The sequence below is a fragment of the Copadichromis virginalis genome, linkage group LG9, assembly GCF_057382275.1.
Source record: "Copadichromis virginalis isolate Kocher_CV1m ecotype Utaka linkage group LG9, C_Virginalis_male_GT1.1, whole genome shotgun sequence".
NCBI classification, from domain to species: Eukaryota; Metazoa; Chordata; class Actinopteri; order Cichliformes; family Cichlidae; genus Copadichromis; species Copadichromis virginalis.
The window spans coordinates 1,491,104-1,506,939 of NC_140626.1; the positions used below are offsets into that span (position 1 = coordinate 1,491,104).

General features: G+C 42.6%; 1 protein-coding gene across 2 annotated transcripts; it reads left to right on the forward strand.

Moving 5' to 3' along the window:
- The first annotated feature begins 1,955 nt into the window (after nucleotides 1-1,955).
- hccsb (holocytochrome c synthase b) lies at nucleotides 1,956-5,484 on the forward strand. 2 transcript variants are annotated; one of them, XM_085467413.1, is made up of 8 exons: nucleotides 1,956-2,066; nucleotides 2,546-2,664; nucleotides 3,366-3,413; nucleotides 3,533-3,624; nucleotides 4,031-4,179; nucleotides 4,383-4,502; nucleotides 4,585-4,671; nucleotides 4,889-5,484. In XM_085467413.1, the coding sequence occupies exons 2-8, from the start codon at nucleotides 2,556-2,558 to the stop codon at nucleotides 5,085-5,087; spliced, it is 804 nt and encodes a 267-aa protein (XP_085323539.1). In that variant the 5' UTR covers nucleotides 1,956-2,066; nucleotides 2,546-2,555; the 3' UTR covers nucleotides 5,088-5,484. The 2 variants fall into 2 exon arrangements, with proteins under 2 accessions (XP_085323539.1, XP_085323538.1); XM_085467412.1 differs by having other exon boundaries at nucleotides 2,550-2,664.
- The last annotated feature ends 10,352 nt before the right edge of the window (nucleotides 5,485-15,836 follow it).

The following is a 15,836-nucleotide window of genomic DNA, read 5'->3' on the forward strand; positions in this document are numbered from 1 at the left end:
AAATACAAATACTATATACAACTGAGTAAAAATACAACGATGACAGAAAGGATTATTGCACTTAGTATTATTGCACATGTATGGATGTGTGTGCTTGATCAGTTAAAGTCTTTATTATGGAGTCTGACAGCAGTGGGGAGGAAAGACTTAAGATTAGCGGTAATAAAAGCCGAGGAAGGTCAACAGTGATCACTGACTTTTTAGGAGCTTTTTGAGATTAAATAGAAGAAAATACAAAACATTAAACATGTTAACAACACAAAAGCCATATTAAACACAGACTACTTTAGGCCCGGAAGTAGGATTCGTCACGTCATCACTGATACTCTGAGTTAGCGATCCAAGATGAGGCACTGAAATTAAACAGTAGTAAAACTGTAAACTTGTAATCTTTACTGCCATCGTAGTGCAACTCACTGAATAAGCCATATACAGAGCACTGATCAGGCTCAGTCCATGAATGTGTTTTTAAGTGCAGAAAACGTTTATTATGCTGCATTGTAGTGATGCCTGAATTGCTCTAGCTTGCTAAGAACGAAAACAAATCCTGTTTTCTTTCCATCACTTACCTTGGCATCATCATTAATAAAAACCAGTCCTCTAGCTGTTCACTTAATTTTATTCCAATTTTGCATAAAACACAAGATAAACTAAATACTTGTCTCCAGAGTTTTATCACCAGAGCGGAGGGATTATCTCGATGGAGCTTTGTCTCTTGATGTAAATAAAGAAACCCTGGTGGATATTGACAGACTCCTTTATAACTTTATATGGAAGAATAGAATAGATTATACTAAGAGATCAGTTGTATCAAACTCAAACCAACATGGTTCCGTAAACTTGACTTTTCTACAATAAACAGTGTGTTTAAAATAAACTGGATCAAGAAATTTCTCAGGAACACAACATCAAGTTGGTGAAAACAATGGTGGTGTTGACCTTGTTTTACTTTGTAACTACAACATTTATAAAATCTCCTTAAAACTGTCCTAATTTAATAAACAGAAACAGAAACAGTTGCTGCTTTATAAACACAACTTTTCTCCACACAGATATGATATTTGGAACAACAGAGACATTTTATACAAACACAAGTCTTTATTTTTAGGCGACTGGTTTATTCATGGGATTCGTCTTGTTTTGCAACGTCTTAATCCAAATTTAGGTTTCATTTCTTACTCTGAATTTTTGAGTGTATATGGTCTTCCTGTTCCACCAAAGGAATATGCCATAGTGTTTGATGCTATCCCTACTGGTGTTTTAAGACTGTACAGAAATTCTGTTGTTAATGATCTGACTCCTCTACAACTGGATCCTGCTGTTACCAGATCTGTTTTCACCTTAAAGAGGAAAAACAACCGTGACATATGAACTCTTTTTCAGAAAGACAGAACTGGTGTCCCAGTGGCCGTAAAGCAAACATCTTTTAAAATCATTCATCATTTTTACCCCACCCGAACTTTTCTTGTATAATATAAAAAAGACTGATGTCCAGTGTTCATTTTGTAGCCGTCAGAAAGAAGATAGTTCACACTTATCTTTGTGCTGCTTATGCACTTCTCTTTTCTAACACGATTTTTGCACTTTTGTTGTTTCTTTTATCTATTCTGACTTCTCTCTGTGTTATGAAAAAATATTATCTGGCTTTTCTGATTACCCTATCAATAGGCAAAACGAATTTTATTTCATTAATTTACTCATTTTACTGGTTAAATTTCAAAGACATGAATCCAAATTTTCTAACGCAAAACCGTCTTTTCAATGCTTTATGAATGAAACCAGACAATATTTTAAACTATACAACAGTCCCATAATATAAAAGCAATTCTTCTGCTGATTCAACCCCAGCCTGCGTTTTTAACCCCCCGACATTGAATTCTGTAATGTTTGAAGTGCGTTCAACGAGAAAAAAGATCCCGCAGTAACTTCCGGGTCACGTCTTTCAACATCCTATCAAAGCGTCGTGACGCTGTGGGCATACGTACAGCACGCGCTGAGCACAACTGTCCTGCACGTTGACATTGAAACGCTCCGAGAGACCGCCGCGCTGCTGTCGTCTCTCACAGGTCAGTGATTTAACCTGCTGTTCATTATGTGACGAAACTACAGCTGAATATCTTCGTAATACGCTGTTTGAATTAAGTCCACACATCCGCTAACAGTGGCTGCTGGGTAACGTCAGGGCCACAACCATACCTGCTGTGTTTTTACTCTGTGTTGTTGTTAAGTCTTATTTGAAAAGCCGAATAACTCGAACACGAGAGCGGCGTGGAAGTGGGCTGTAACCTGATGCTAGTGATATTAGGATAACCGGGCGGAGGCTAGTTTTGACCCGGTTAGTTGCACTACAGCTAAACCTGAGGTTACCGAGGGCGACATCAGTCAGAGTTAGCGATATAACGACAGTATTAAATAAACACACGACCTACACAGCCCACTGATCACAGCATTAGCCCAGCTGTGTTACGGCTGAGTGTCCACAGATGATCTTTGCCTTTTTCGTGTTTAAATCCTAATGTCCTGGGTGTATTTGTTCCCCTGTCAGACAGGCTAACATGGGATCCTCCTGGTCCACAGCAGAGCCCTCTGTAGTCAAAGCTGAGGCTATGAAGACCGTCTCTGCTCAGCGCTGCCCAGTGCAGGAGGAAGCTCAGCCTGTCAGAGGTACTGTAGTTTCATTACAGTCAGGATGTCATAGCGTGAAATGCTGGGCCGAATTTCTTCTTCCAAATTCTCCTTTGTAAGTGCAAGGTGAAGATGGCATGCGATTTGTGAAACAGATATTTTTTATTGCTACTAACTGCACATTTATAAAATACTCTGACGAATGTCGACAAGCCAGGAATGGAAAATCTGATAATCACTCTAAAGAGGCATCAGTGGCTGTTAATATGTAAAAACAAATACTCAAAAAACTGTCTGAATACAGTGAAATCCATATCGACAAGCTGCTGTAAGCCAAGCTGTGGCAGAGCAGCTAGCATCAGGCTGAATGCTTAGAAAGCAGAGAAGTTGCAACAAAACAGTGAATAAATGGAGCGATCTTTCCTGCACAGACTCCAGAGCTCAGTGGGGGGTTCGTGGAAAGTGAATTTCTTCCATTGTATGAGGAAGATAACAGGTTTATCATAAATGTTAGTATATTGTGACACCCTTAACTCGAGCAATTAAGAAAAGAAACGGCTTGTGTCAGAGAGAAGGTCCTGTGCACACAGATAGTGTTTTACTCCCACAGAAAACTGCATTTCATGGTATTACATAGGTCATTAGCTCTCATTCTTCACTGTTATCATAAACTGTACAAGTTTTACTGAATGATGTTGAATTATATCTTGACTGTGGTTGTGTATTTGTGTTTTTCTTAGCATCTCCGCCTTCACAATGTCCCATGCATCAAGCTCAGGCTGAAAAAGGTAGGGACTTCAGTCTAAAGGATAGCCTGTGGCTTGCCTGCACTGCAACACATTTCTATGTTCAGATGGTTGTTTTAATGAAATGATCAAACCTGTGGCTCGCACGTGTTCTCCTGCAGGTCCGGCCCACCAGGATCAGGCGTACAACTTTGTGGAGTGTCCCATGAGAGCTGCAGCAGTCACGAAGGGCGACATCGATCCAGCAAATATGGTACCTGTGCAGCTTGGAGCAAAGAGGCTTTATTTTAGAAGTAACTTTTATGTTTTAAGCTACGGTAGCCTGATCCTTAATTCGTTTTAGTTCTGATACACTGGCCTCGTTTGCTGCCACGCACTGTTGTTGTCTGCGGTGGCTCTAGTTTGTGTGCTCGTGTATTCAGCCAGCTGACAACAACATGTTAGTGTTACTTCCCAACAACACCAAGCACAACAAAAGAGAAGCAGCTTTGTTATGCGAGCTTTTCAGTTGTTTCAACACTTGACCACAGGTATGAAACACATGTATGCTGCACTGACCATGTTCTCTCCTGGAGGACTTATGGCTGTCATGCCTGACATCTTTTCTATGTTTTAAGGTCATGGCTCAGACTATAATTTATCTTTTTCCACACGTGCAGATGCCTCCTCCCAACCAAACGCCAGCTCCAGACCAGCCCTTTGAACTCTCTATCAGAAGAGAGGAGTCCACTATCCCACGTCACGACACAGAGAAGAACTGGGTGTACCCGTCGGAGCAGATGTTCTGGAACGCCATGCTGAGGAAGGGGTCAGTTGGCTGGTGTTAAGACTACTTCAGGCTACCATATTGGAAACTATGAACTTCTATTTAGTGTCTCATTGAACCTCAAAGTCAGTGTTTTTAAAAATGCTTGGATTTCACATATCGGTAGCTTTAATTATTGCAGTAGCACAGTGATGGAGAAATATCTGCTAAAGACACTGTTTCCTTTGTTCGATCCTGTGCTGCAGGTGGCGCTGGCGAGATGATGACCTCAGCAAAGGTGACATGTCCAACATCATTAAAATCCACAATCAGAACAATGAGCAGGCCTGGCAAGAGATCCTGAAGTGGGAGGCTCTGCATGCTCGGTGAGTGCGTACGATCGTTTGCAGCGAGCTGCCTGTTGGTCAGAGAATTGAGCCTTAACTGATGAACATTTACCTCGTATAGTGAATGTCCATGTGGACCAACTCTGAGGAGATTCGGTGGGAAGGCTAAAGAGTACTCCCCCAGGGCCCGCCTCCGACACTGGATGGGGTGAGAATGAAACATCCTGATGCACATTTAATAATTTTGGCTGTGTTATGTTTCTCGTTTGGGTCTGCATTGCCAGCTGCTGGTCCGCTATAATGAAATCAGGGAAATGCGGACATGCCGCGCAAAGCAACCCATGCAGCGGTCCATTAAAACATGATGCATGTAAACCTCATGTTGGGGAAGATCCTGGTGACTAATTGAGTTTGTCTCTCTGCAGCTACGAGCTGCCATTTGACCGTCACGACTGGATCGTTGACCGCTGTGGGAAGGAGGTGCGCTACATCATTGACTATTATGATGGAGAAATCAACAAGGACACCTACCAGTTCTCCACCCTGGACGTGCGACCTGCTTTTGACTCTTTAGAAGCTGTGTGGGACCGTATGAAGGTGGCCTGGTGGCGCTGGACTTCCTGAAGGACTCTGGCTCATATTTGAGTCGCAAATTTTCAAAAACTGTTGTTACCCATTTCTGCTCTTTGTAACTTGTGTGATGCTGAAAAAAGAAACGAATCAGACCTCGTAAAAGATGATTGGATGTAGAAGAGTTTGTCCAACAGGTCATACAAGACCCTGTGTGTCTATGAAATCTATTGACTTGCGCTTAAATTTAACTGCTTGCTTGCTTACAGCTACCTGACTCTAGGTAATTTGAACCTCATCTAGCAACAGAAAGTTTAAATGTTTATTTTTCTCAGTTGGGACATTGAGACAAGCTTTAAAACCTGCCAATATTCCTTTATTGGCTAATGGTCATAAACCAGAAATCTAGGAAAGTTCATATGTTGTGTTTTAATAAATCACCTTTTCTGTGTTTTGTTTGTAAACACTGCGTATTTAATTAAACCATTTTTATGGGCCAGAGAGGTTAAACTACCTGTCCAGAATGAATTCAGTCCCCTCCTGTGAACTGGCAGGGCCTGGTGTTTGAAACCAGGGTATTAGCAGCTGGTCCTGTGGGTTGTGGTGTGGAGGTCTCAGAGAAAAGGCCATGAAGCAAGCCTAATGAGCTACACTGAACCTAAAGCTGGAGATTTCAGTGACATGGACATGGTTGACTGATGTCCTGTAATCATTATGACGCTATAATTTGAGATCCAATAAATAAAATAAGTTTTTGTACAAAGTATCGGATCAGTATCGTCGATACCACCCTGAATATTACTTGGTATCAGATCGGAAAGAAATTCAGTGGTATCGCACATCACTACCACTGATTTAAGAACACAGTTGTGTGAAAGAAGCAAAAACTTCACTGCATACTCGGCTGTGGATGAAAGTACAGACATGATGGACACTGCACAGCTGACCATCTTCATCCGTGGAGAGGAAATATTGAACATTAAATAGATGCACAACGACAGGAAAAGACATTTTTTTAAAATGTATGTCAAAGTGTAACCGACATGAAACTGCTCTGGTTAAGGCACTATGCCGACACGAAGATGAGAAACGTAACAATGACAAACACACGCTTGATGGAAGTGTTTATAAAAAGCTATAACTCAGAAACTATTGATAGAATTGTATCATGTCTCTATAAGGGTCTAATGGATTTGAAACCACATTCGACTTCATATATTAGAACAAAATGGGAGAAGGAAGGAGGGATAAAAATATTAGAGGAAGAATGGACGGCAATATGGAGATATCAGTGGATGTGTACTAGCTCACGAAAGTGGAGGGAATTTGGCTGGAAGTGCCTAATTAGATACTTTATAACACCTTCTCAGAAGTCTCATTATGATGATAACCCCCCTGCTTGTTGGAGGAACTGTGGAAATCAAAGTGCAAATCACTACCACATTTTCTGGGACTGCTCTATCTTGAGGGATTATTGGAGAGAAATACATAATGCCTTACAGGATATCTTTAAATGCGAAATACCCCTCGAGAGTAAGACTATGTTCTTTGGATATATACCTCAGGAATGGCCTAAATATGATAAACATTTAGTAAATATTCTACTGGTGGCCTGTAAAAAGAATATCACCAGAAAATGGTTATCCCCGGAGAGCCCAAACATAAGTACATGGATGGAAATCTATAACATGGAAAAGATAACAGCTTCTGTTAACCACAAGCTGGAGAAATTTACATCATACTGGGAAAACTGGGTCAAATATATCACGCCTCATAGGCCAGATTTATTTTTACAAACCAATAACTGTGATGTATGAGAGCATATATTTATAGGATCACCCCCTACCAACACATCCGTTTTTGTTTGTTTTTTTGTTTTGTTTTGTTTGTAGGTTTGTTGGTTTTGTTTGTTTTCTTATTTTGGATTATGTGATTGTTTCAATTGCTTCTATAGTTGTAAATATTCTCTCTTTATGACTCGGATGTAAATTAAAATACTATTTCGGTATCTAAGGCAGATAACCTAAGCAAGAAGTATGCTTACATGATGTACAGACTGATGCATATATACCAACAAGACAGTGTACATCACTGTGACAACAGCGTTTGTTTTCATTCAAAGGCTTTATGGTTTTTCCTATAATACCTGGTGGGTCGGTCTCTAGTCGGGACGATTTTTTGTCCCAGTGCAGCCCTGGGTGCGATCCACCGGTGGTGATACTTTGTGAGTTCATGATTTAACAATCAGCTCTCATATACTCAGGCCTGAAAAATTGAAATTGAAAGTGCTATGAAATATTCTTACTGGGAACAGTTGTAAAGTGTGCTTCTCCAGGATTATAATGGGCTTTGGAGAAGTTCACTTCTATTGGACACTGACCACATGAGATGGTAAGTCCTGAGTCTAAAAGGATTGCACCGAGTCAATCCAGTCCAAAATCATAAAGAATTGTTGATGACGTCATCTTGCTGATGATGGATACTCGAATAAGGCAAGGCAAGTTTATTTATATAGCACAATTCAACAACAAGGTGATTCAAAGTAAGTAAGTTGCGCGTGAGACTCCACTGTCAGCAATATCTGGCATGGATGTGTGTGACTGGACTGTGATGGACTGACGATGTGGACTAAAAGTTTTGACTGACTTGATACTGAGACAAAGACTGCACCAACCTTAGGATTAGTAAATGTCGACAAACAATTCACCCAGCCTGTAAGAGAAGGGTGGATGTTTTGTTTTGTTTTATTTTTGCAGGAGCGGGAGCATAAGAGAGGTTTATTGTTTTACTTTTAACTACAACTCGTTTGTGCTTCTATATCTTTTCCCTTCTGGTCTGTTTGTCTTTTGGTAAATGGACTGACTCTATAGCACTTTTCAACTCTCCCAGAGCATTCAAAGCACTTTATAAAACATGCCACACACTATGCTTTAATTGCTTTATAAGCATCCTCACACACATTCATCGGAGAGCAACCTGGCATTAGTGTCTCGCCCATGAATACTTGGCACACAGACTGGGGCAGCCAGAGAGCGAACCACCAGCCTTCTGATTATTCTCCCTCTTGAGCTACAGCCATATTTGGTGTTATTGTGACATTTTTATTTTTCAAGTGCTTTATAAATGAAGTAGTGATGGGCAAATGAAGCTTGGGTTGAAAACAGGTTAATTACTCAAAGCTTTTCAACCCAGTCCTCTTTAGTGACATCTGGTGGCCAAAAATATGAAGCACAGCTTAAATCTACAACTTTAAAATAAAGTGCTTTGTTGTGATTGGCCACAGGAGAGAGCTGAGTTGGCAGCCTCTGTTTAATATCAGTGATAATTCTGTGTGACACCAGGCTACCACTGTGGTGCATTGAACATGTAGTTTTTTTTGGGTGGTTTTATTTTATTTATTTTTTTAATGTCTATTTGATTAATACATTTTGAGGAATAAACCTTCCTTGTTTAAACATCTGACATGGTGTGGTTTCTCTTCGATGTGACTTCTTGAGATTTGTAAACACAATGGATGAAAAATACATTTTATATAATAATATGCAACAGTCTTACAAAAGGCTGGGAGCATGCTTGTGCTGTAAGTCCCTACATTCATGTGATTATGTAAGTAACCAGTTGACAGGTACATTTATATATAATATATTATAATGAATACAATAATATTACATAGACAAAGAGCTGTTTTGTGCAGAATAAGAGACAAGCAGGTACCTTCAGAGGAATGGGAAGTCCTCGTCAGCATTCATGTCTTTCCACACAAAGTGGGGAGAGAGATTATGTTAAGGATTACATTTAGATGGACTTCTTTAAACACCACTGGACCATCTGTGTCCCATTGAGTGTGTGTGTGTGCATGTAGTTGTGTTCACTTTGTCACTAAATGGACGGTGTGTACTCCACACAGAAATTCTTACATCAGTGTGCAAATAACCTGTGCACACACACGAGAGATTCCCCTGCATGTTTGTGTGTGTCTAATTTCTCTGTGGAAACATGTTGCAGGAGCATAGGTAAGTTTTGCATAAACACATCTCAGTGGAGCTTTAAAGCAACGCAGACTTTGTGCTGGCAGTCTATTAAAAATGTTAAACTCTTTAGTTTTTATTTCTCGAACATGTTTAAAACCTCAACAGGTTTGCATCGTCTGACATCAGAGAGCAAGACCAAGGTATCTCTGACAAAGGGACAAAAATAGACTTATTAATGATTTCACTGCAGGTTTCATATTATGTAAAACCATCCACTGGTATGATTTGGACCCTTTGGTGTTCTGATTTTGTCTTCTACTCGACAGTCCTGTTTTAGAGGTTATTGATGAAACATTTATATCCTGATGAGAACGGTCTCTTCTACGATGATAATGTTCTCAATCGCAGGAGGCGAGTACTCAGTAAATGGTTTGATGAGGATGAAAATAAACTCAGTTTTTACCATGAACTTCCTTCTAGAAGCAAGTTTTACCAAAGTTATTGTTTTTATAGATTGTGAGAGATCCCTAATAAACCCTGTCTTACTTGGTTTAAATCACTAGACTCCAACATTTTGAAATGTTAAGGTGTTGTTGGATGCTTGTCTTATGTCTTTTTTATCCTCCCCTACCTCAGATAACACATCACTCACTCATGTAGGGTTGTGAGGGAGGGTTATGGGTCACGTAGGTCACAGTGGGTTGGGACATTCATGTGTGCTGAACCATGTGGGACATGGTCATGGAGGGGATGGGTGCCCCTCTCTCTGGGATACTGCTCCTTGTTGGTTTGGGGTGGCTTGGACCTTTTCCGTGCTGGCGGGGGCAGTTCTTTGGCGCGTGGGGCCCTGGGACCCTGTTCTTAGCTCATACCTGGGTTGCCAGACTCTAGCGGCGCGCAACCACATTTTCAAGTACATTTCATGACAAAGGCACATACACAGGCACACACACTCTCTCTCTGTCTAACACACACACACCACAAGAAGTATGCTGATCTGTGCATTTTTCATATTTCAGTTTGTGTTTTAGGTGCTGTAGTTTGTTTTTTTATTAGTTGTTCAAACATAAGTAGGTACGAACAAGATATAAAACACAGCAAAGTGACAACAGTCGGCTAGGTAGCGTTGCACAGCAGTGACGTCAGGCCAAGGGCTTATGTGGAGTGGTTACACTGGCAGAGGTATTTGCTTATGAGCCTTCAAGCACACATGAACATGACATACTGTAGGATCCAGTTTTTGTGTTGTTACCTTATGTGTGCCGCTAAGGGTCACTTTTTGTGCTTTTACAGTATGGTATGTTTTATGGTACGGTGTTCAAGGTAGACACACACAAGTCAGGTGTTGCTGGTTGGAAGGAACGAGCTGTTTGTGATTCATGATAAATGACGTTAAGATAAGATAACCTTTATTAGTCCCACATGTGGGAAATTTGTTTTGTTACGGCAGTGGACAGTGCAAAGCTACATAGAAAAATTAGAAACAACAAAAACAAAACAAAAAAACAAGACAAAAAACACTGGAATAAGATATCAATAAGATACTGCACACAATAGAATAAAATACTATATACAATCAAATCAAATAGAATAAAATACAATACAAATGCTATATACAATATGGGTACAATACAATGATGCCAGAAAAGAGTATTACAGGGAGTGCAGAATTATTAGGCAAATGAGTATTTTGTCCACATCATCCTCTTCATGCATGTTGTCTTACTCCAAGCTGTATAGGCTCGAAAGCCTACTACCAATTAAGCATATTAGGTGATGTGCATCTCTGTAATGAGAAGGGGTGTGGTCTAATGACATCAACACCCTATATCAGGTGGGCATAATTATTAGGCAACGTCCTTTCCTTTGGCAAAATGGGTCAAAAGAAGGACTTGACAGGCTCAGAAAAGTCAAAAATAGTGAGATATCTTGCAGAGGGATGCAGCAGTCTCAAAATTGCAAAGCTTCTGAAGCGTGATCATCGAACAATCAAGCGTTTCATTCAAAATAGTCAACAGGGTCGCAAGAAGCGTGTGGAAAAACCAAGGCGCAAAATAACTGCCCATGAACTGAGAAAAGTCAAGCGTGCAGCTGCCAAGATGCCACTTGCCACCAGTTTGGCCATATTTCAGAGCTGCAACATCACTGGAGTGCCCAAAAGCACAAGGTGTGCAATACTCAGAGACATGGCCAAGGTAAGAAAGGCTGAAAGACGACCACCACTGAACAAGACACACAAGCTGAAACGTCAAGACTGGGCCAAGAAATATCTCAAGACTGGTTTTTCTAAGGTTTTATGGACTGATGAAATGAGAGTGAGTCTTGATGGGCCAGATGGATGGGCCCGTGGCTGGATTGGTAAAGGGCAGAGAGCTCCAGTCCGACTCAGACGCCAGCAAGGTGGAGGTGGAGTACTGGTTTGGGCTGGTATCATCAAAGATGAGCTTGTGGGGCCTTTTCAGGTTGAGGATGGAGTCAAGCTCAACTCCCAGTCCTACTGCCAGTTTCTGGAAGACACCTTCTTCAAGCAGTGGTACAGGAAGAAGTCTGCATCCTTCAAGAAAAACATGATTTTCATGCAGGACAATGCTCCATCACACGCGTCCAAGTACTCCACAGCGTGGCTGGCAAGAAAGGGTATAAAAGAAGAAAAACTAATGACATGGCCTCCTTGTTCACCTGATCTGAACCCCATTGAGAACCTGTGGTCCATCATCAAATGTGAGATTTACAAGGAGGGAAAACAGTACACCTCTCTGAACAGTGTCTGGGAGGCTGTGGTTGCTGCTGCACGCAATGTTGATGGTGAACAGATCAAAACACTGACAGAATCCATGGATGGCAGGCTTTTGAGTGTCCTTGCAAAGAAAGGTGGCTATATTGGTCGCTGATTTGTTTTTGTTTTGTTTTTGAATGTCAGAAATGTATATTTGTGAATGTGGAGATGTTATATTGGTTTCACTGGTAAAAATAAATAATTGAAATGGGTATATATTTGTTTTTTGTTAAGTTGCCTAATAATTATGCACAGTAATAGTCACCTGCACACAGATATCCCCCTAAAATAGCTAAAACTAAAAACAAACTAAAAACTACTTCCAAAAACATTCAGCTTTGATATTAATGAGTTTTTTGGGTTCATTGAGAACATGGTTGTTGTTCAATAATAAAATTATTCCTCAAAAATACAACTTGCCTGATAATTCTGCACTCCCTGTAAACTTAGTGTTATTGCTATTGCACATGTGTGGATGTGTGTGTTTGATCAGTTGGAGTCTTTGTTGTAGAGTGTTACGTCCCCACATGAAAGCTAGGCAAAAAGGGTGGGGGACGGTAACAGTTGGATTCGGGTTGAAATGAAAAGAACACCAGGCAGAGGTATTTAACACAAAATATCTTTATTATAATCAATTGCCTCAATATTCATATAAACAGTAACAGCAAAAAGAGACAGCAACGCTGCTTTAATGATAAATCAGACAGGCCAACCCAAAGAGATGGTGACCACTTCAACAAAGAAAACAACTATAAGGCTTCAACAGAAAAAGACAGCAACGCCACTATTAGCAATAACTAGGCAGGCCAAACAAAATAATGGAGGCCACCAAAACTTAAGGAAAACCACTGCTCAGTTAAGAGCTACTCACAAAGAGCCACGCACGGTGGGGCTGGTCACACACAGCAGGCCTTTTCCACACCTAGACCAGTATCACACACTGACCAGCACAGAGGAAAACCACCAGAAGCCTCTCCCACTGCTCCTACCACTCCACACCGTAGGCAGGACGATCACACACCTAGCACTCAACGCAGCGACACCAGAGAAAGCCACCCTCCCACATCCAGCCCATCCCCAGCTTATAGGGCTTTGGAGCGTGATGTCACGGGGGTAGGCGTGGAAAGGATTTTGGCCCGATCCGCCATTTTGGGGGTCTAAGTAAGGAGCGAAAGCATAGCCATGGTTCATACTTGCTGTGTGGTCGGCTGCAATGTTCGATCTTACGACCGGCACGGGAATAAGTTTCGATTGTCTTTTTATGCTTTCCCAACCTGGAAGCAACATGAAGGAGCTCATGTATCGGATGTTACCAAACGAAGGCGTCTAGCCTGGATAGCAGCCGTGAGACGAGCTGATATCAAGTTCTGTTACGTCTCCAGATATCAGTTGGTGTGCTCAAGACATTTTCATTCCGGTAAGTTCTAAATATGTTCACATCACACTTTATAGCTGAATAATATCATCGTCTCGGAAGTTATAGAAATTGCGATCAAACATAGAATGGAGTGACTTGATTGGTTGATGTAAAGACAATAAATGAAATGAGACAGGAAGGACACAAATTGGCGTTAATAATTTACCCGATTATCAATGTGTTAATTTGCATGTACTTTACAATTATGGGCATATAATATGTTAACGATATTTTAGCAGTTAAATGATAAATGTGTAAAATTAATTATGGTGGGGGGTGGAAAATGGCTATTTCACTCGGTGCACTCCTGCTGACTTACTTTGACGACGTACTCAGAGTTTGGCGGCTTGAAAATAGCCAAATCTTGCACCCAGCCATTTGTAAATTGGATGTGCGCCTCCAGTGACTTGTAATTACGAAACTGGTTCGCTGTGTAAGCGCTTACTCCACAAACAAGATACGTGAAGATATCGGGGTAGGACAGTGGCGGTAAGTCGTCTGGGTCTTTACTCCACTGCCGTATTTCATATGGGTCCAGATTTGCGATGCACTCTATTTTTTTTTCAAGTAACGCTGCTTCGCCTCTGGACGCAATCGGTCTCTATACCGTCCGTTTTCTTTTGAGCTGCTTTTAAGCATGATTCTTGTCGTCGTCGTGTGTTTGTTTTGATTCGTAGACCCCGAAAATGGAGCTGTGCTCCCACAATGCATTGCGGCGTGACGTCAACTCCAAAGCCCTATATAACCTCAGAGAGGTGATTGCTGACTGGGCCCAGGTGGCAAACGAGGCCAATGAGCAGCAGCTGTGTACTGGGGAGAGAGAAGAGCAAGAGAGAGACAGAGGGGTGGAGCAAGAGAGGAGGAGGTGGAGAAAAACACCACGCCCACACAAGGGCAGTATCAGGAGGCCCAGCTAGGGCCGTAACATAGAGTCTGACAGCAGTGGGGAAGAAAGACCTGTGAAATCTCTCCGTCCCACACCGTGGGTGCCGCAGTCTCCCACTGAAGGAGCTGCTCAGTGCTGTCACAGTCTGCTGCATGGGGTGGGAGACGTTGTCCAACAGGGATGACAGCTTAGCCGCCGTTCTCCTGTCACTCACCACCTCCACTGGGTCCAGAGGGCATCCTAGAACAGAGCTGGCCCTTCGGATCAGCCTGTTCAGTCTCTTCCTGTCCCCAGCAGAGATGCTGCTGCCCCAGCAGACCACACCATAAAAGATAGCAGAAGCCACCACAGAGTCATAGAAGGTCTTCAGGAGTGGGCCCTCCACTCCAAACGACCTGAGTCTCCACAGCAGGTACAGCCTGCTCTGCCCTTGCCTGTAGAGGGCGTCTGAATTATGAGTCCAGTCCAGTTTATTGTTCAGATGAACACCAAGGTACCTGTAGCTGTTCACAGCCTCGATGTCCATACCCTGGATGTTCAGTGGTTGCAGTGGAGGATGTTTGTGCCTGTGGAAGTCTACCACCAGCTCCTTGGTTTTACTGGCGTTGATCTGGAGGTAGTTCTGCTGGCACCAGTCCACAAAGTCTTGGGTCAGACCTCTGTACTCCTTGTCGTCCCCATCAGTGATGAGGCCGACTATTGCAGAGTCATCAGAGAACTTCTGCAGGAAGCACTGGGTGGAATTGTGGGAGAAGTCTGCAGTGTAGATGGTGAAGAGGAACGGAGCCAGAACCGTTCCCTGTGGGGCCCCCGTACTGCAGACGACCCTGTCCGACACACAGCCCTGAGTCCTCACATACTGTGGTCGGTCGGTGAGGTAGTCCAGTATCCATGTAGTGAGGTGGTGGTCCACTCCAGAGTTCTCCAGCTTGTCCTTCAGAACTGAGGGAAGAATGGTGTTGAAGGCACTGGAGAAATCAAAGAACATGATTCTCACAGTGCTTCCAGCGGTCTCCAGGTGAGCGAGGGAACGATGTAGGAGGTGAATGACGGCATCATCCGCTCCAATGCCAGGCTGGTAGGCAAACTGAAGTGGGTCCAGTGATGAGCTTATTAGGCGCCGAAGCTGAGCCAGGACCAACCGCTCCAGGGTCTTCATCAGGTGGGATGTCAGAGCCACCGGCCTGTAGCTGTTGAGGTCCTTGGGGCGTGAAGTCTTTGGCACTGGTACAACACAGGAGGTTTTCCAGAGCTGTGGGACTCTCCCCAGCCTCAGGTTCAGGTTGAAGAGGTGCTCAATCACCCCACACAGTTGGTCTGCACAGGACCTGACCACTCTTGAGCTGATGCCATCTGGACCCACAGCTTTCCTAGCTTTAATCCTCCTCAGTTCCCTCCTAACCTGGGTAGTTGAGAGAGGCAGGCTGGAGCCTTGTGTTGAGTGTGTATTGGATGCTGTTGTTGGGGGTGGGGGGGAGTGAGCAGGGTGAGGAGAGGAAGTGTGAAGTGTCTGAGGTGTCAGAGGTGGAGCAGCAGTAGTGGGGGTGGGTGAGTCTGCAGCCGATGTTGAAGACTGCCTCATGGGTGAATCAAATCTGTTAAAGAAATGATTCAGTTCATTTGCCCACCTCACATCCCCCCCGAGATGGTTCTGAGGCCTCTCCACACTTCTACTGGTTACTAAGAGAACTGTTGAACAACAAATGCAACCAGTTCAGAGTAATCAAGGTGTTAAACAGACAAGAGAAGTTCA